Below are 21356 nucleotides of genomic sequence, written 5' to 3'. Positions count from 1 at the left end.
CGTCCTTCTCTTCGAATTGTTTTTTTTGGTCCTGAAATTCCTTCGGTTGCAACTCGAAGACATTGAGCCGAGATCTAAAGGCGAATGGGCGGGAGACGAGAATGGATTTCTGGAATCATATGGGGAATAAAAAAAAAAACAAACGAAAAGAAATAATGGTGAAAAAAAAAGAAAATAGGAACAAAGAGAATGCGTGCGAGGACGAAGAATGGCCGCGCTGCCGTTACATTTTTAGGCGATGCACGACCCGTACCGTGTGTGTGACATGTTTACCGTTAGTACAAAGCCAGCAGGCGTACCCTGTAGGACAATGTGTAGAAAAAGCTTCTGAAAAGAAAAACAGCGACGACAAAGTCGTTCCACACTCGAAACCATTGCTTCTCAAACTATTTTCTTTCGTCGAATTATCTTCATCGTTTCCTTATCTCCATTGCGGGGTAAAACCACTGCAACGATCTCAAAAAATGCATTTTGCGAAATTTTTTTCTCGGTGGAAGCGAAAAGGCGGTAGAATAAATATTCGGGAGAATTATTAAGCATGTACTTACGTTCAACCTTTTTGGTTTATATTCTAGAAGGTTCAAAGTACATATTAAGACGATACGAAAACCGATTTTTCGAAAATTATACCCTCATTTTTTTACCTCATCAAATTGATTTTTGTTTTCGATTAAATTTGTAGTTTCACCATTCGAATCGGCGGTCATTAATCAAATGGCATATCCACGAATTACTAAATTGAACATTGTTATTTAGCCGCCATAACAAAACAGAATTTTATCGAAAACATTCGTACTATAACGATATTTATGGCTATTTTCATATTATCAACTTCTTCGTCATGGGCCCATCATATCAGGCTGTCCAAAAATGGGTTTCCGGTATACACCATTGATTAAAATTCTGAGAAAAAAAATATTATTAACATGAAAATTTTACACGATTTGACTCAATAATAAATCATAATATTTAGTACGTGTTCATTGATTTTTTCCGATCTTCTTTTAAATTATTCCTTTGGCTTTGGTTTTGGAGATTCTTTTCCCAAGTATATGAGCCGATGAAAATGTTACAACTGATGATGAAAAAATCGTTGAACATTTACATATTGCCTAGCATTTGATGACGAGCGTGTTTCTCAGTGTTCAATGTAGCCTACTCTCTCGATTGAAAAATATTTGTTTTTTGTGCTATCCATTATTTTTAATCATTTTGAGTTATGAACTTTACGAATTGTAAAACTGTTTTTGCAATATTCAGGTAACGCCCGTGTCACTGTTAAACCGTCCACGAAGAGCTTTGGTGTATCGATCTTTACAAATTTATCCATAAGAACTTTAAACTGGAGCTCTCATCGATGTGTACAATTTTTATAAAATTGAATTGACAAATAAATGATTTTATATCATTTTCAGTACAATGGTTGAGCCCAACTTCTTTATGAATCTGTTTATTCAGATTGAAAAGACATTGTGCTACTTAAATGGACAAATGAAATATTGGATGTAAAAAAAAACTGAACTGATTGGAGTCTTACACGAATTATTGAAGTAAATTGGCAAAAGTTTCTCTCCAGTTTGTTGATGTTCATGAAAATTGTACCTCATCGAACGGTGAAATTATTATCACAACATATGAAGGAAAGAGCGAATAGTGAAGAAAAAATTCTACCAAACTGGCAAACCTTGATAACGTGGAATCTGCCTTTGCCTGACATGTCATTGCTCGCAAGAACTATGAATCTGCTCTGAGGATGAATGGCTAAGGGAAGAAAGGCGCCGATGCAAATCTTCCAAGAGAAAAGTCACGGTTTTATTGATTCCTAAAATTACATGACATTCGTAAATTCGGACGCTGATAAAGAACAAGAAAAAATTGAGATTGACGAATTTTTGGGGAACGTTGAAGTGTAATGGCAAACGGAGATCATCAAAAAATCATTGTAAATTCATTCGGTTCATCTAATTAAACTCACTCTATCATTTGCGTTTTTCTTTCTCTTTTCTCGTGTATCGTTATTATTATATATACCTATTCAACGTTTTATTGTTATCGGGGCGTCTCATTAATGCGGTCCAATATGCTTCACCAGACGCTGACTCAACTGTAACAAGATAAAAATTATATTTTTTAAAATCGAAGTATGCAGAAATGAAAAATTATTTTTTCTTGTCAAAACATTCGTCAAAGGCTCACTTTGTGGTTGGCCTTCTTGATGGCTCAGAGGCGGTAGGAGGTGGGGGTGGTCCTCTGCGTGCCAATTCTTCTAGATAACCCATGAGAAGTCTCGTGCGCTCAGTTGCAGCTGCCTCGAGTACCAAAAATCTTCGATCCTTCCTTAAAATCTCTTCTATCTCGGCCAAACAGGAAGAATTTTCTTGCACTTTCTTAAATGTTTTATCGGTTATCAATTTAGTTTCCTGGAAAAGTAGAAAAAATAAAACCAATTTGAGCGAGGACTAATCGCTTCGATAAAAGATAAAAAGTTAACTTCGAGCCAGCTATCAGCGCTCTTTGGAAAAATAGAATGAAAAATGATTATCTCATTTCGAAATAGGCTGCGAGTTTTTGAATTTGGACTTTAAGGTGATGGAGCAATCGCTATCTCGCCACCGTGAGTGCGAGAAAGATAGTTGCAATTTTCGAAATTGAATATGTTCGGCACGGTTCGATCAATAAAAAAAAGCCCCTGTCAGCGTATTTTTGCCATCTTTCCGCGCCCGCTGACAGAGCCTTTTTTTGATTAGTCAAACGACAGCGGAGAATTTTCATTTCGATAATTCGAGGTGAGGTTAGTCGACTGATCCATGCTCTTAATGTTAGCATTCAATTCAGTGTTAGTAAAAAGCAGCCACCGATTGAAAAATCGTAAGCACACCAGAGTTTAGAAAATTACCTGTAGAAGCTCTCGAAAATCTGCTTTCGCAGCTACAAGTTTATCCTTGATGTACTCTTTGAATTCTTTTTCACATTTCTGTAAAAAAAAATCACGACGAAACCGTTTAGCGTGATTGAGATTTGTGTCGAGTAAGGAACAAAATGAATGTATTATTTATACCCTGTCACTGGAAGAAAATTTAGTGTATCGAGGATCGTCTTTGAGCTGTTTCTTAATGTCTTTCCACGAGGCTGTGAGTTCAGTGGAAGCACCAACTTCATCGAGTAGCTCTCGGAATTTGTCCCGCTTCTTTCGTCCCAATTGTTCGATGTGCTCATTGAACAAACGTTCCTTTTCTTCACGGTCAAGACTCTCTGCCAGTTCCCACCTGTGATCTTTCCGCAATTGTCTTTTCGCTTCGCGCCATGCAAGATCACTGTTTCTCACCTTTTTTGGGGGGAAAATTTGAAAAGAAATGTTAAAACAACGTGTCTCCAATGATAGATTTTAAACAATCAGCATGACAACATTGAACGGGCAAGCGGCGTACCAAATCGGCGAGGAGAGCATTGAAATGCTGAACAGCTTCGGTATGACGGTGATGCTGCCTTTCCTTGTCCCGATCACGCAGATGTGTCGCCAATGTTCGCTGAACTTCGCGCTCGCGTTCCCGCAAACTCGCCTCGGCTCGTCGCTCACGTTCGCGTCTAAGCTTTTCACGATCCTCCTCGGAGTCCGAGGGTTCATCATTGTCGTACTTCTGCAAAAGAAACATTTAATCAAAATTTTAATCCAAATGGAACAATCGTGTAAACTGTGTACACGTGCAAAAAATTGTTGCCTTTTATTCACATCCCAATGGATTATGATACACGAATGAAAAAAAAATGATAGTGAGAACATTTTTTCATTTTACCCCAGAACTCACATCAATATCTTTCTTCGTTAATTTGTCATCCATATCCTCGATCTCGCCGATTTCTCTTTCTATGGTAGAATCCTTTTTCGACTCCTTGCCATTTTCTTCGCTGGACGTGTCACTTTTTCTCTGTTTTTTTTCCCGCGAGGTATTATCCTTTTCCATTTTTTCCTTATTGGATTTATCCTTGGACGATGTTTTTCCGTTTTCGCTACTGTCTTTGGCAGATCCAGAGTTCATCTTAGATTCCTTATCCCTCTCCTTGTCGGCTTTGTTCTTCTCGCTCTTGTGGTGACCACTGTCCTTCTCCCTGTGACGATGATCTTTTTCCCTCTCCTTGTCTTTTTTCCTCTCTTCCTTCAATATACGCACGTAATCCCTAAACCAATCCTCTTTCGTGCTCGCCGAATCAACGATTCTGTAACGCCAATCACCTTCGAGACGTTTCTTGCAATCGCTCCAATGAGTGTGTCTGTCGATGTCTTTGTGCTCCCGTAGCATCGCAATGAAATCCTTTTTAACCTGGAACCCGTTTTCAACAAATCGTTAGAATAACGTGAAGCAACAAATGTTTTTTTAGAAAATGAAGTTTTTTGTTTTCATTACTTTAAAAAAGGCTCACTCCACTTATTTTTATTAGTCTTACGTCCTAAAGTTATACTTCATAATCCTAAAAAAATATCTTATATATACGAATGTGTATATGATCGTTATTTATTGTCGATTTCCTTTGAAATACTTTTTTTTTGCAAATTCGAAAGTTTGTTTTTTTTTCGTAAACACATTAGAAATGTCTTTTCGTGACGGCTGAAAGAAAAGGTAGGATTAGAGTCTGAAAAGAGAAAGACGATTAGATCATCGATTCTGCGTTAATCGATCGAAATTTTTCCGACTGACTGCACGAGGTTCGGACCTTTCGTAGTCATCGTATCGTCGATTAATGCAAATGCGATTTACAAAATAAATATTTATCCAAATATTAAATCCTAACCGCTGTTCCTGCTGAAAAGTAAAAACGGATTATTACGAATTATCAACAAGCACATTTCACAACCTCCTTCTTCGCGCGACATTGGAAATCCAAATTTGCGAGAACACAATTTCCGGGCTTATTTTCATCATCATCGATTTTCAGTAATTGTTGTTCGCATAAAACGCGGAATTTGTTCGACCGCATTTAAATTGGACGACCAAAGTCGAGATCGTAACGACCTTACAAATTTATTTACAATGGATAATCTTTTTTTTTCTTGCTTTTTCATTAAACATGATTCACGGTTGTATATTCAAAAAAAAAGAAGAAAAAAAAACAATATAATTTTTGGTTCAATACATCGAGCACGTCTTTTTCTTTCTTTGATTTCTTCGTACAAAATAGCCCCTTCTCAACTCGGATCAACTCGGAATCCCTAAGTGCGAAAAATATGTCAATTAAATAAAAATAACAGAATTTGAACCGGTTGATATCTTCGATTTTGTCACCCATCGTGAATATACAAATGTTTTTTCAAGTAAATCTAGATTATTTTTAAACTCACGCGTTTTATTTGCTTTTTTTATCTCGTTGAACCGTGGGGGAAAAAATGGTCGCAAATCGTTTCGCCGGAGACCCAACGAATACAACTGTTTTTCCGGATATACAAACGTCGAAATTATAACAATGACAACAAAGGATAAGCGTTTGCACCCTTTCAAAAGATGTTTCGGAATCGAATACTTTCGCAGCCAAATCAATACCGGTATTTCCGCGCTTACTTATCACCGATCGAATATCATCAGCCTTGCAGTTTTTGTTTCGATTTTTCCCATAATTGTTTACTGATGTATTATTTTTTTTTTGTTTTAAATAAATTTTTGTTCATGTCAACGGCGGAATAAGTGAATGGTCTTCTACATTTTCTGAATTTCGGTTCTTTTTTTTCGGCTTTGCTTGTTTGTTGAATTAACGAGGATTACGAGTAATATACAAATACCGAGTTGGTTCATTCTCATGACTCTCTGCGGTTTGGAGTTAAGAATGCGGCGAGAATGCGCGAAGGGTGTGCCAACAGTGCCACGGCAGTGTGTGTTTGTAGATGGGGATGGTATAAGATGACATCATCCCATGCCCAACACCAACCAGCATCTCTCGCGAGTACCCATCTCTCATCATCCCCAACAGCACAAGGAACCTGTCCTGCCTGCCTCCTGACTGAAGTGGGAGAGAGTTCAGAAATCACACATAAGTCACATTTCAAAACGGCAACCGTGCTCTCAATAAACAAAAGAACAGAAACGTAAATAAAACTTAGTACTTTTCTTTCTCAAGCTCAATAATTATTTCGCATTTTTAATAATATTTTATGTTCCTTTTCACAATTTCTGTCGTCTCAGACATTCGTGAATTTCACTCTCGTGTTTACCTCACAGTTTCGATACGAAACATTGCGAATTATCCCAACAAGCACAATTCAAACACGAAAGAAAAATCTTTATTTGGCTTTTTTATTTCTTACACCAAAGAACTCTTTTTATTTTCCACGTTTGTTTTCTTCGCTCGTATTTCAACACGCCATCGCGTTACAATTTCGTGTTATCGTCGCGCACCAACGAACTTCGAAGCGTAGAATATAAAAAATGGTAACTTTGCTTCGCTTATCGTTAATGAGGTATAAAATTATTTGTACTTATTGGAACAAAATAATAACATACCTATGGGTACCTGAAAAAGAATTGCTTTTTTTCCTTTTCTTTATTAACGCTGAAAACAATGATTAATTTTGCCTGCAATGATTATTATATTATTTCTTAGAATCTTTGACCGAATTTAAGTTGCACGATCCAAGTATAAATTTCTAATGGAGCTATTTGGCCCGAAAATGTCCATTCAATTTAACTTTCGTCGTACTCGGTCAAAGATTCGATATGAGTCGAACAAAAAATGCTGAAAATGATTAATATGGCACATTATTTAATTGAGGATAACCTCATCTTGTGTGTTGCCTGTCTCTGGGACGGAATACCTTCGCATGCGGGATACCGGCTTCCGGCTTATTCGTGTTAAAGTTTTCATTGACATTTCGACCAAATTTTTGAAACTTTTTTTGTTATATAATAATTCAATCTGTTCGTGTTCGTTTTCTTTACTAATGACTCTCAAAAATTTATATTCGAAACAACTTTGGTGTCGAGTTTTTCACTACTACGCAGATGCGCAAAATATTTTATCACCGTAATACGAAACTTGAAAACAATTTTGTTTCAAAAATCTGACGTTTTATTTTTTTATTATTTTTTAAATGTCTATCATTAAGTAATACTCGTTCATACCTGTTCACGTTTCGCCGTCTTTTCGTCTTTTTCGCGTTTCCGCACTTCCAACAGATACTCGTTGAAGAGACTCTCTCGTTCACGCATCTTTTCCACGTTTTTGAAACGATCGTCGCGACCGTGCTTTTGCGCGAAATCACTGAAAGATGATCTGAAATGAAATAAATTGAGATCAGTTGACGAGTTAAATCTGCATGTTAAAAAAATGAGGCTGTTGAAAATTTTCGGTATGCGAAGTGTTAAATTAGGAAAAACTGCTTACTTTCCGTGGAGATTGGCTTCTTCGAGCAGTTTTTGAAACTGCTCTTTACGCTCTTTCATCTTGTTCCTCTTCTCGCGACGTTCCTCCTCCGCTCTCTCTTTGACGTATTTCTCGAATACTTGTTTACGTTCCTTTGATGTCAGTAGAAGATAACGCGGGTCGAAGACTATTTTGTGAAGCTCCTTTTCCCACGTACTGAACGCCGAGACCTAGTTTCGTGGTACCACATAACAACAGAATTCATCAGCTTTTATCGACTCCTAATTCGCTCGGAGACGATATGGACGTGGGAGGGTTCGTTTAACGATTAGCTTTTTATGCTAGCTAGGTTTATGCTTTTTACGAGAGCGATGCAGATTCTACTAATACCTTCGGTCGTATTTTTTGTACAGTGGAATTCTCTGACCTCTCAAATAGATTGAAAGATTCGATATACCAAAACTCACATCTTTTTCAGCAAGCATGTCCTTGAATGACTTGATTCTTGTTTCAAGTGGCACAATTGCCCGCTCTCGTGCGGCTCGAACCTCTGCTTCGATAGCGGCTTCTTTTCCGATGTCAATCGTCTTCTTCCCTTCCTTTTCCTCGTCTTCCTTCGTTGCATTGACTGAAATAACGTACATTAAGAAAGATTACTCTTGTGATTTCGTTCCTTTTGCTGGATTATACGAGAAAAAAATGGACAAAAAAATCAATTCCATGTTCGAACCTTTAGTCGGTTCTTCTTGTTTCATTTTTTTCGCCGGTGTCGGTTGATCCTCGTCACTACTCTCACTGGTATCCTCGGTACGTGAATTCTTCGGTGTGCCAAGAGCATCCGGAAGATTGGAAACCATCTTGTCAACGTCCTGTCGACCGACCAAATCTTCCGGTCGTTCCCAGACCGAAATGCGCGAGGAAGGATTGTAGAAAAATACTCGACCATCACCGGTCCATACGACGCACCTTTAATAAATTGCAATTAACGAATTTGAGGGGAAAAAACATCAAAAAATCAATCGTGTAGTCTTTCATTGTTACTATGATTTACATTACAATGGATAAAGTTAACATGGTGACTTTACCAGGGAGTTCCAGGCACCGGTGTACTTGAAACTGGTCGTGATTTGTCCTGTGGTTTGGCTGCTTCTTTAGGGGCGTTTTCTTCTTTCTTTGTTTTTACATTTTCGACCTCTTTTGAACTTTCTTTGGCATCAGTGCCGCTTTCCGGCTGTTGTTTTTCCTGCTTCGTCGTTTCTTGTGTTCCGGTACTCGACGGTGTCGACAGAACTGGTGCCACGGCCGTAGCAGCCGCGGCTTCTTCATTTTTCTGACGTAGTGCTATTTTCGCGCCTAATATACATTAACGTAGATTTAATTATCGATTACTTAATGAATGAAGAAAAATTTGTTTTTCTATGAATAAACAAACTCTCCTGCCTATCTTCAACGAAAGACATGGCAACGTTTTGATGCCAAGTATTAAAAATATAATGTGTTAACGGCACTGGAAACTACGAAAAAAATTAAAAGTTAATCTTTTTTTTTCAATTGGCAGAAAAATAATATATAAAGTTGAATAAATAAATCATTTCCCCTGAATTCGAATTCTGGGATACCCTATCAATCATCACGACTATTCGACACAATTTCAAAAATGTACAGTTGTGGTCAAAAATAATGGGAAACCAGTGAGTTTTCTTTGAAGACACAAAATCAAACATCTGTAACCATCGTGAAACAATCTAAAAAAACGGGGTTTTAAAGCATATAAATCCAAGTTCGTTTTGCTTATTTGTTTTCAGCCCTCGTGAATTCTATGCAGTACAAAATTTCAATAAAATTTGTCAATGTTACAGTTTTTTGATATTTGTAAAACAATCTCTGGCCTATTAACGAACATGACTTGTTTATATTATTGAAAATACATACTTTCCAAATCCTTGAGAGCTTGAGGTCTTTCCCAAACGGATTCACCGGCTTTGCTATTGTAATAATAGATCCTTCCATCAGGAGCCCGGTGTTCCGTCCAAAGCATTGCCGAAGCAACGAGATCGGCATCGAGTTGAGCAAGAATAGCGGGATCTTCGGCTGGTGTTTGAGGCGTTATAACTCCATGAGGCATTTGTGGCATTCCTTAAAGAATTAAAACAACAATTTATACTTCGTATTATTTTTTTCAACTGTTATTTGCGTCATTGTTGTGTGAACTAGAAATTGCGAAAATTTATACCCCAATTTGCTTGAGGTGGTCCGTAACCACCAAAAGGTTGGAATCCTGGTGGTGGCATTCCAAAAGGAGCAGCACCAAAAGGTGCGGCCATTGGTCCGCCAAATTGATTTGGCATTCGGTGCTGCATTGGTAGCATATTTGGCGGTGGTTGCATCATATTTGTCGTGTTTACCGGTGGTTGGGTATTAACCGGTGTTGTGTTCACTACAGTTGCAGGTGCAGTTCCTGGAAAAAAGTTAAACTCTAATTATTCGAGAGGCCTTCACAGAATAGATAAATATTTCATCATAAGGCATTCAGTATAATAGTTGAATAGTTTAACGTAGTGTAAATACCTTGAAACACGTAATAATTGATACTGGATAGTGTTTTGATAAAAATAGCTCATTGACTTCGTATGAAAGTGGAGCGCGGGAATTTTTGTAAACTTCTCTTGTAAGAGAACTCTTAACAATAAAAAAAACTACCGGTCAACGTAGTTTTGTTTATTACCGTTCGTCTGAGTGACATCAGGAGGCGCTTGTTGAGCGATATCCGAAGACGGCGTGTCGTTGAGCATAGGGGGTGGTCCCGTACCCGGCGGTGCTGTGCTCATCTGACTCATCGGGTCTGATGCGTTGCTAGGCGACTGTTGATCGTTTCCTGACTGGGTGACTCTGTTATTCTCGTTTAACTGTTGCTGCTGCGGTTGTTGCTGCTGTTGCGATTGCTGTTGCGACTGCACTCCCGAAGGAACAACGTTGGATGCAGTCGTTGGAGTGGCACTTGCCGCGTTTTGCTTTGTCGCACCATGCACCAATTGCTCTAGCTATAAAAAAAAATACAATTTTCTATTCACATATTGCTTCAGGACTCGCACAATTTTTTTATCTATTTGCATTCGTCCATGAAAAATTTGAGTCAATCAGTGTTATTCTAATTATTATACATAGCCTGATACGTAAATTTATAAATACGTGAATCGAAACTATTGCGAGTTTCCATTATTCATACCTGATCTTGAACCATGACTTTGACATTCGGTCCCTCGGGTTTTGTCCACGTCGTTTCTCTAGATCGAATATTGTAATAATAAGACTTGCCATCCGTTGTCTTTGTTTCGACCCATACCTCGCCGTTAAGATCCAGACCTGGAATGTTCGTTTGCTGCTGTCCCTGTTGCTGTTGCTGCTGCTGCTGAGGCGGTTGCTGTCCAGGCATCTATAACAAATGAAGCATCGTTAACCACTTTTTTTGATTTGTTGTTTGTGCTTTTTCTTATTGTGATAATTTGTAATTCAGATTGTGATAAATGTGATGTGATGAAAAAATGTATCAATTGTCGTGTGTGATATGACTATTGTATGGAAAATATATTCACAATGCTATAATAATGCAATACTTTACAATGCGATAATCCCTGAATGAAAACAAATTTATTATTTTCTGTTCAATGATTAATCAAATCAAGTAGGTATTTATGATCTAAGCAAATAGAAAAATCATTTTTTAATAACAAGGCGGCATTTAGTAGACGAATTAACAGATATGAATTGTTTGAAAACTCTTACAGCATTCATGTTAGGAGGTCCTATTCCGGGTGGTCCAAAAGGTGCAGGTCCTCCTCCCATTGGTCCGTTCATCATGTGAGGCGGAGGCTTTGCACAAAAAAAGAGACCCATAAATGTCAGAATATTTTGAATGAACAAAAAGCAAATGCTGTAACATTTTTTTTTATTGTAAAAAATATTTAATTACCATTCCGGGTGGTCCCATGAGATTAGGAGGTCCCATGAGATTGGGTGGTCCCATGGGTCCCCAGCTTGGGTCGAAAGGAGGTGGCCCGCGAAATCTAGGGCCGCCTGAGCCAGGTGGACAATTTGCCCTCGGTGGGCCATCGAACGGATAACCGTTGTTTGCTCCTCGAAACATGGGACCCCTCGGGCCAAAACCACCTCTGCCACGGAAGCGAGGAGGACCTCCTCGCATAGAATAATCATAGCCGCGACTACGGAAAGAACTCAAAAAATCGGATCAATTTTTCAAAAATTACTCACGACATTCTGTTGTGGTACACTATAATAAACTTAGGAAAGCATCATTATAATATCATTGCTGTAGTTTGCAGCGTACTTTCTGTGCTCAAGGCACAGCATGAGAGATAAGATTGACGCGCTGGTTGAAATATGATGAATACGAATTGTGGAGATGGAAGAGGGGGGAGCAGGAAAGCAATGCTTCTTACCCGAAACCGCCTCGTCCACGGGGCATAAAATGTCTGTATTCTTCGGGACCCTGATTGCTTTCGTAGTTGTAATCTGTCTCGGTATCGTCCATCGGCTCATCATTGTGATGTTCCGGTGGTGGCTGCTGCGGCTCCGTATTCGTGGTTAAATTTTCGACAACCGGTGTCGTTTGTTGTTCGCTCGTGACTTCCATTGCATATAGGGACAATTACGGAAAAAAAAAATTCTCGCGCCTTTGGTCTCTGTCGATCTGTCGTTCACCGCCTCAACTGATTCTAATTCCGTTGAGCCTCGATTGAGAACACGTCGCCAGTTTGTCGCTTCGAGTTTTATAATTCGCGTATGTTTATCTCATATTACATATATCATTCCCGTTTCTCTATCGCTCGGCGGATCCACGAGATAATAACGAACGAGAAACGAACACGAGAGAAAATGCTTGCGTAGCGTATAGAAAGAAAGCTCTCGTAAACCTCGTAAACACAATAGCATTGCCAACATCAAGTTTCCTCCCACTCTTTGCTGTTTCTAGAGACTTTATTCTTTTTTCTAGGGAAATTGTACCGGTAGAAAAAAAACGACGCTGCTGAAGCGGAATAAACCCAAGCGCCGAGGTCTCCCCACCATCATTCCCGCCCTAAGGCGAAATGATTTTTCAAAAAAACTGATTTTTTCCAAAACTTGAAAAAATCGTATATCTTTATATGGATTTTTTGTTTTTTTATTGAATGATTTTCCGACAGCGTCTCGATATTTATTAGACAATCACCGAAAAGACCTTGACAAATGATGATTTACCCTAAAAGTCAGAAATCCAAAATAAATCGACCAAGTTCACGAAGATACTTTCACCGCGGTCACAGCAGTAGTAGTATCCTTGCCTTGCTTCAGCCACCCTCAGGTGGTAGTCTTTCTTAGTATTTTTGGCGGGAGATGATCAAGTGAAAAATAGAACATAGAACATTGTCGTGTAGATTTCTCAACGTAAACGCCTATCCTGTAACGAGTTAATTGTCATCTATTTAATACTGCAATTACCCAATATAAAAATAATAAAGCTATCATCATAACGCCGAACTTCTTTAACATTTAAAACTGTTACAATGGTTCTGGTAAATAGAGATGATCAAGAATCTCAACTTCTCAAAAGCGATGATGGCAAACCGTCAGTTTTTGAAAGAAAAAGAGCACAGTACACGGATTATTCATCGCGCTTTCATGAAAGGAAAACGGATTTTTCAAAACAATTTGCTCACATGTACGCGTGCAGGCTTGCCGAGCTGCGACCGATTCTGATTGACAGGGTTGAAGCAAAGTGGGGTAATAAATTTTAGAATTTGCTCTGAGTACGCAATAAAAAAATTTCGTAGAAATATATTACAAAAAAAATGTCTTCACAGCGGATATTCCAATCGTAAAATTGGCTGATTTGGAGCACCAGCTCGATAAACGTTGCATTATTATTGGTACTCTTTATAAGCATCAACAATGGAAGCCTTCTATACTGCGTGAGCTGAACGAAGAAACAACTGAGGTTGTCGTAGAGCAGAAGGATCATTATTGCGATGAAAAAGATCAACCATTCCTCGAGGATGAAATGTTAAGAATTAAATTGGTTGGAGATAAAGTCGACATTGATGAAGTCATCACAGGAGTCGTGTGTGCAATTTTGGGCCACAAAACAGAGTCTGGGACTTTTGATGTGAGAAACCTTCTTTTCTTCCCTTTCTTCATTAGGAATTTATGCTTAAAAACAATACAAAACTCATTTTTCAAGCTGATGCAATATTTTTGTTGGTTCATTACTTATATTTGCTAAATTGAACAATTGATGATTTTTTATAGCAGATTATAAAAGTTCAATTATCATTGAACAAATAGATCAAATCTAACTCTGTACAGGATCAAAATTTTTTTTGTATTTACCTCATTGTTTTTTGAAAATAATTTAATGGTGTACAATTATACTCTACCCGGATTCAGTTTCGTATGCTAGCTTAAATTGGCATTTTTAACATTCGAATACCATTTGAATGATGTCAAACAATAGAAGAGTTTTAAGAACTACAAAGTGTGAAGCGTATTATGAAAAATGATAGTTCACATCAACAATGATTGAAAATTCAATATCATCGTCAGAATTGGCCCCTGAAAATCATGATTACCCGTTGGTCATTCAATACCATATAGTTGTTATCCTTTCTTTACAGAAATGCACAACAATTGATTGGAAATAAATATACCTTTTTATAGTTGTAGTCTATATTTGCTCATTTGGTATGGTTTTTTTTATCTCAGAAATACCTTAGAAATGCATGAAAGATAAATATCGAGATTCATTCAAACTTAAGTGTCAAATCAAACTAGTTTCCTGAACTACAAACACCTGAGAACAAATTCCATTTCATTTAGATATGATACAGAAACTTTCGTTTATGGTCTTAATCAAGAATATTACTAATTTGATCCGTTAATAGCAATGAAATTGTTTAATGTAATCTATTATCTAGATGAATTCAAATAATTAGGATTGAAGAAAAAAATGATAAAATTACTTAATAACCACCATCAATGCGTATCAATCAATAACTCAATAATGAAATTTCCATTTAGATGGAAGACTGGTGTTTTCCTGGCTGCCCATTACAATCACGAACTCCAATTACACCAATAAAAGGAAAGCTTGTTCTCGTTTCCACTCTTGATTTGATGAACAATGCCAAGTGTTTATCAACAAGCCTTCTGTCCGAGTGGATAAGCGGAATGGCTGGAAACCTGATGTCTCAGTCGGAACAAGCGAGCGTTGTGCGAGTCTTATTGACCGGTAACAGTGTCTCATCAACAAGCAATGAAAGAAGCGAACAGGATTTGTTAGTCAATGCGGCTTACAACCAAGAATCAATTACTCAGACATCCGCAGCCATCGACAAATTGGACAAATGGCTAAAGGGACTTCTTGAGCATTGCTGTGTCACTCTCATGCCAGGAGAACATGACCCAACTAATTTTATGCTCCCTCAAAAACCTTTTCATCGTTTTATGCTGCAAAACTCAAGCAGGTACGATTTTTATTATTCATCGGAGATTATTCAATGGCGGAGAGAAATTGCAACTTTGAAGTAAAAAAAGTCCATAATTGGCATCAATCGTTTCTTTCTCGAGTAATTAATATTTCTTTATACGAAAAGTGTATGATTTGAAACGTCGAACTTGTAGAAATTGAAGACAAAAAAAATTGCTTTGCTTCACTATGCTTACTCATTTTTTTTGTTTTTTTCATCAATATCCAATAATTTTGGTATTGCTCACTACAATTTTTAGATATGCGCATTTTCAAGGGGCAAGCAATCCTTGGATTGGAAAAGTTGGCAATCGTTTAGTCACAGGTTCGAGTGGACAACCAATTGAGGATATAGCGAGAGTATGCGGCAACACGAGTAAGCGAACACCACTGGATTGGCTTGAAAGAACATTGGTGTGGCGTCATTTTTGTCCAACCGCACCCGACACTCTACCATCGCATCCTTATTACGAAAAAGACTTGTTCATTATGTCAGAATGTCCGGACATTTATTTCGTTGGTAATACGAACAAATTCGAAACGAAACTGTGGACAGGTAGGATAAGCAATTTCATTCTTCAAATTTAATGAAAACAAATTGTCTACGTTCCTGTACTTTTAATTCACAAAAAAAATTTAGTAGCTTCTTTATACAAGATTAATTTTCGTGGTTTTAACTTTTCATTACAGGCGACAATGGTCAGACTGTGAGACTGATATGCGTACCTCAATTTACCAAAACAAAAAGTGTGGTTCTCGTGGATATGGAGACCCTCCATACAGAAACTATTTCTTTTGGATCAAACTAATTTTATTTTATTTATTTTTGTCCGATTTAAAAGTTTTCCAGATATTTTTACAGTGCCTTTCAAAGCACTCGTCGCTCAAACATGTGATTTTTCGCTGCGTACGAAAAAATTGCTCAAAATATTAAAAAATCACAAAAAATTGTGATGAAAAGAATAAGTGCCTGGAGACTAGAGAAAAAATTAATACCTGAAGCTTGACACGGTTGTTTTGTTTTTTATTCCAATGTCGTTGATCGAAATATACCAAAATATTTGTAACCGAATTCATTTTACAATCATAAATAACAAGTTTTTCGTTTGTACAAAATATAAAGAAAAAAAAACGTCACACGTTGTTCCATTTCCGGTTTATCGTTTCGAGTTCTTTGGAGACTTCTGAATCAACGACAATAATAAGTCTTGAGGGTGCGGGCAAAAGAAAAATTACAGCGTAAAATAGATGGAACGAAGGAAGAGAAATATGTGTGTAACGCTTGAAACACAAATTGTATGAAAAGATGGAAAAATAAAATACATGAGAAAGTACGGATAAATTCTAACGCTTTGGCCCGTTCAATTAATTAATCCTACTGCGATAAAAATAATATTAATCATCAAGTAATAATAAAATAAAAAGAGTAGCAGTAGAAAAAAATGACTTCCCATTTATAAGGAAGTTTGACGCAACTGCAAAACACAGAATTGACACTATATTACATGTAGCACTTTTTGTTTCTTGTTTGTTTTTTTTTTTTACATCGATTCAATCGTTTCATCGTTTTTTGTTTCCACAAACTGCTGATTAACCGAGGTAAAGGCCAATCCCCAATGAAGTTATAAAATTTATATTTATAATACACTTTACAGATTCATAATACTATTAACTTAAGGTGCATGTCACATTACCCAGGGGTATATATAACAATTGACAGGTAGCATCCGCTTATGTAGTAACGTTTTGTTGTTTTTCATGTTGGTTGGTTTTTTTTTGCTTTCTTGCATTATCAATCGATAAATAACCATAATATCGTCATCGACGTTGTCAGCGTGAATGAAAAATTATGTAATTCTTCGCTTAACGATAAACAACGAGAGATTGACGAATTTCGCATTGAAATAACACTCATAACGAGTAGTATTATTACAGAGAGATGATGAATTATCGTTATCATTATTATCAATATAGTTATTATCGCAATGACAAATATTCTTCTCTCCTATCTCTTGGCCGTGGGTCGAATTCTTTCTTTCTCGGTGTCACGATCGTCGGCTACAGTCCATTCAGGATCGTTCGGATCCTCGCCTTCAACATCGCAACATGCCGATTCCGTCGAATCCGATTCAGGTGATTCGATCTCAGCTTCCTAAAATAAAAAACAATAATATTTTACTATATTATTTCTGCTAACACGTCAACAGTGATATTAATTTTATTGGTAAATTATAATTATGACAAATTGAAGCTTTCGACCTTTTCTACTGTCACGTTTATGGTGCATGCTAGCGATATCGATTTATTCGAGAAAATGCAACTGACGAATTTTCAAGACAAAAGCAAATTATATGTAAATAATTTCAATTTTATATTCGTTATTCAATGTTTCAAATAATTAGTCAAATACGTTCAATTGAAAGTAGTTTTTCGGAGCTTCTAAAATTCAACGATATCTCGAAGGAAAATTATTCATCAAGAAAATTTGAAAAAAGTGATAACAAGTTTTGCTCTATGAAATTTTTACATCAATACTATAGAACGCTCTCGCAGCTAAAACATCCGCTCGGAGAAGTGTTTCCAGTGTTTATAATTGAATGAAATGTCGTGACATAATTATATAAAAAATCTTCTTTCCCACGAGAATAGTGTAAGATAAATTTAGAAAACCACTCGACAATTCGTTCGAAATTGCCCACGAGCGCTCAGTACACAATTATCTTCCGTATATTAAAAGAAAGTTTTTTAGGACTAAGATTTTTTTTGGCAAGAACCCAGAAGACTTTTTTTGTCTTTTGAAAATGCTATTTTTATGCTGTTCAGTATCCCACTTCATTTTTTGTAAGTCCATCCTTTGCAAAGGTCTACCTCGTATGCTTTCTTGATTAGAAAAAAAACGTCAAGAAAAAAGAAATTTTACATGTCGTGGAACAATTTAAAAGCGTTCATTCGAATTGTGTTTGTCTATTTAAAACTTTTGAGTACCCGTCAGCACCGTTCCATTTGTAACGAAATTGGAACTATATTATATGACTTGATCGGACTTGAAACGCTGAAATACCGCTGGCAGTGCTCAAAAAGTGAAACTCAATAAAAAAAATACTCACTTCTTCGATCTTATCTTCGTCTCGAGAGCAGAGAGACCCGGTCGATGCTTGCCAGTATCCGTCCGGCATAACTTCGAGCATTTTGTCGTAAGTCTCCTCGGTGAGAGGAAATATACGTGGGTCGTACGGTGGTATCTGAATTTCAAATGCCCGCTTTGTTGAGCAGCAAATCCCATCGGGTTTTTTAACTTGTTTTTCATTTTAAGTGTTTATCTAATCTAAGTGCCACCAACGTTTCAATTCTTCAAAATGTTATTATATTTGAAAATCAATGAGAAAAAATACGTTTTCAGGAAATGATGATCATAATACGATTATTTGCATGTAATATTCATGAATGCATAATATTTCCATGATCACATTGACAATACGAGTACGAAAATCAAAATTATAGTAATAACAAATCAAAGTTAATGATTGTGAACCGTTGGCATTGTTTTTCCAATTGTCTTCCAATCTTGTATGAAAAAGTGAAAACTTTTATTACCTCGTTATCATCCTCGGTGAAAGGAGTTCCCGTGTCGTCTTTGACGAGCCTCATGGTCGAGATTGTTCTCCGTCGTATAGCATTCTGTAACGAGGAACCCCTCTGTCCATCGAGGCTCGGGGGCTGCTGTTGTTCCGTATCCGGATTAACACAGGAGGGTGTCGCCGGTGGTGAAGTGATCGGAGATGTGACATCGCCTCCGAAATCACTTGCGTGTGGCGACATTGGATCTGCGCGAAGCAATAACGACAGAAACATCAAATAAATCGTCAATTTCAATTCTTAGAAATAAAGAATCTAATCGTGAATCGTTTATGACATTCCAGTGGTAGAGAGACCAAGGGGAATTGATGTATGACAGTTGATGTATGAAAGTTAAAATGTATAACGGTGCTATGAATAACATTATTCACCTGGAGTATTAGCTCCGCTGTCTGCGCGACTGTCTGCTCGACGATTCTGCCGAATCCGTCCATGATGAGGCATGTTAACATACGTCATGAATCGTTTGTTCTCCTCGCGCTCGCTCCTCTCGTGCCTCATCGCAATAGCTTCGTCCGAAACATCTTCGACCTTGATTACAGAGCGGTACCATTAGAAAAATAAATGAAAAACTAAAATTTCATCGATGAGAGAAAAAAGTTATAAAATATAAAAACATTATCGACTTGGCTTACATCGCTGTCTTGACTAGGCCTGTGCACGACACCGTTCTTCACATCCGTTTTCGAAATCTCTTCGCACAGTCTCCACCTAATAACACAAAAAAAATCGTCAAAAAATAAATCCTGTCAAAAGGAAAAGCCAAAAGTTTGAAGAGATTATGTGAATAAATATAAATGTGCTTCTCGATTTTATTCATTATACTGTGAACTCTGGGACATTTATGATCCGTCGAACCATTTTCAAAGACATTTTTTCGATTTTCAATTTCAATACTCTTTTCTACCGAGTACAAAGCGGATGTTGGTTGTTTTACGGAGTTCATATACTTTTCATTCGGTTCCTTTGATAAATATGTCTTTACCAATAGCACGAAAGAACACTGCGTATGGACCGAAATAAACTCAATTGGTAAAGACTAAAGTACATGTATAAAATATTTTAAATATTGCTTACTTTGGTGTTAGTATTTCCTTGTATTGTAATTTCTCGAGTCTCGTAGAAGCTGCGACGCTATAAGGTATGACGATGTTATCAATGTCGTACGAATTTTGTCTCAGCCGTCTGTGGATCAAGTAAAAACAGAATTATCGGTTAATGAAATCTGGAAAATATTTGCTTCATGATATAATACAAATCAAAGTGTGTACAGCGACATGTTGAAAGCACACATTGCAGAATAATTGGTTGTTGACATATTTTTGTCATGGAAAACCTTCGTGTTATTTATGACTGTCTCTAAGAATGTGGCAGGCCCACGCGGGCTTTTTTATGCTTGAGTAAAAGAATAAAAAATTCAGAAGAGAATAACAGTGAATGTCCTGAGTCATTGGTATAATGGAAAGCAATCCCGCATGAAATAGGAAAATACAATCGAATCGAAGGAGAAAACGAAAAATTACGACACAAAAAAATTGAATTTTTCGATTACCCGTAAGAATTTGATGTTTTTTCCTTTATCGAATTTTTTTCAACAATGGTGGATGTCGTGTGATGCTGTTGCAAGGGGGAAGGCACTGGTGACGAGTGTTTGCTCGAGCTCGAGAGGGCGCTGACATCGTCGTCGTCTTCGAGCTGTTGCTGAGGGGTCAATTTCGCAGCTCTTTTTCTCGCACTAACCGTACCACCGTGAACTCGGCCGTGACTCGAACGTTCTCGTTTTCCCTTCAGCATCTTCCTCTTGATTCCTAAAGCAGAAACAGCACAAATTAATACCGGAGGCAGATTAAAAATTTTAATAAAAAAAATAAATAAATAAATCGTCTTTTTCAACTCACTGGCGGTGAGAATACTCGAAGATTTTTTCATTCTCGAGGTATATTTTGTTCTATGTTCCGGCGGTATTAGTGGCTGTTGTGGTTGTTGTTGTTGCTGCTGCTGCTGCTGCTGCTGTTGAGGTTGCTGCTGCTGTTGTTGTGGTTGAGGTTTTTTGCTTCTCTTTTCGGCTCCGCTCTCTTTGTCCTTTATTCGAGGCATTCGAAGATTTCCTCGCAACATTTTCTGTTGCCATTCCACCGATCTCATAATTGCCTCGAAATGGGTCCCGTGAACGATGTCTGATTGAACAAGCATTTTCATAAAAACAAAATTATATAAATTTAAAAAATACTCGTGGAAAAAAAATTGGTAACGTTCTGAATTACAAAGATTCGAAAATAAGAATGACAAAAAACCTTTGAAGTTTCAACACTTGAAAATAGGAAAAATGGCAAAAGATATAATGAATATTTAGGAAATAATTTTACAATCTGTAAAATTTCATAATAATCAACAAATCTGTAATAAAACTCTTTACTGATCGATTATGCTAGAATGTTCTGTAACACGAATAATAACTCCTCAAATTAAGATTGAATTTATTCAACTCTATGGAGATTTTTATGCGTATTTATTCTTTCAACAATTGTAATGAATTTATGATTCTGCAAAACCATTGAAATCCATATTTCGAGATGTTCTAAATTTTTTTAGCATATTTTGTAAAAATTACAGCTTTTCTAAATTTCTTTTCATTGTTGTTTATAAAAAAAATATCCGGGGAAGTTGAGAAACAATTTTTTTTTGCTTCAATTATTCAATTTGAGTTCAAATTCCAAATAGACTGTAATGGGATAATTAAATTAACGGCTTATTTGACAAAACGAATTGGGAGATCCCATAGTTTCTTGGAGTATCAAGAAGTACTAAAATCTTCAGTACTAAAATACTTTTAGTTCTGCCGTTGAGTGATGAG

At 37.1% G+C, this 21356-nt stretch overlaps 3 protein-coding genes across 4 annotated transcripts in view; 1 reads left to right on the top strand and 2 right to left on the bottom strand.

Moving 5' to 3' along the window:
• Positions 1 to 1790: 1790 nt before the first annotated feature.
• Positions 1791 to 12264, bottom strand: LOC122410182 (transcription elongation regulator 1). The gene is made up of 18 exons (XM_043418615.1): positions 11805 to 12264; positions 11318 to 11579; positions 11131 to 11217; positions 10574 to 10780; positions 10073 to 10388; positions 9581 to 9805; positions 9280 to 9483; positions 8433 to 8700; positions 8078 to 8313; positions 7815 to 7975; positions 7369 to 7577; positions 7107 to 7257; positions 3807 to 4319; positions 3429 to 3638; positions 3059 to 3325; positions 2897 to 2974; positions 2197 to 2420; positions 1791 to 2104 (listed from the first exon to the last, which is right to left on the bottom strand). The coding sequence occupies exons 1-18, from the start codon at positions 11996 to 11998 to the stop codon at positions 2101 to 2103; spliced, it is 3816 nt and encodes a 1271-aa protein (XP_043274550.1). The 5' UTR covers positions 11999 to 12264; the 3' UTR covers positions 1791 to 2100.
• Positions 12265 to 12703: 439 nt separating this feature from the next.
• Positions 12704 to 16208, top strand: LOC122407434 (DNA polymerase delta subunit 2-like). The gene is made up of 5 exons (XM_043413635.1): positions 12704 to 13125; positions 13206 to 13507; positions 14419 to 14864; positions 15127 to 15422; positions 15557 to 16208. Exons 1-5 carry the CDS (start codon positions 12909 to 12911, stop codon positions 15673 to 15675), a joined length of 1380 nt encoding a protein of 459 aa, XP_043269570.1. The 5' UTR covers positions 12704 to 12908; the 3' UTR covers positions 15676 to 16208.
• The window catches only part of nsl1 (non-specific lethal 1), a 29916-nt gene continuing 24029 nt past the window's right edge, over positions 15470 to 21356 (bottom strand). The window contains exons 5-12 of one of the 2 annotated variants that reach the window (XM_043413615.1): positions 20401 to 20679; positions 20055 to 20310; positions 19580 to 19687; positions 19138 to 19213; positions 18874 to 19033; positions 18461 to 18690; positions 17974 to 18126; positions 15470 to 17018 (exon numbers count right to left, since the gene is read on the bottom strand). In XM_043413615.1, coding sequence (XP_043269550.1) covers positions 16872 to 17018; positions 17974 to 18126; positions 18461 to 18690; positions 18874 to 19033; positions 19138 to 19213; positions 19580 to 19687; positions 20055 to 20310; positions 20401 to 20679 — 1409 coding nt within the window. In that variant the 3' untranslated portion in view covers positions 15470 to 16871. The remainder of the gene's footprint in view (positions 17019 to 17973; positions 18127 to 18460; positions 18691 to 18873; positions 19034 to 19137; positions 19214 to 19579; positions 19688 to 20054; positions 20311 to 20400; positions 20680 to 21356) is intronic. The other variant, XM_043413623.1, reaches the window with a different exon arrangement.

The sequence above is a fragment of the Venturia canescens genome, chromosome 1 (genome assembly GCF_019457755.1).
Source record: "Venturia canescens isolate UGA chromosome 1, ASM1945775v1, whole genome shotgun sequence".
Lineage (NCBI taxonomy): Eukaryota > Metazoa > Arthropoda > Insecta > Hymenoptera > Ichneumonidae > Venturia > Venturia canescens.
Note: the sequence above shows the minus strand (reverse complement) of the source record. Positions and strands in the feature narration are given on the sequence as shown.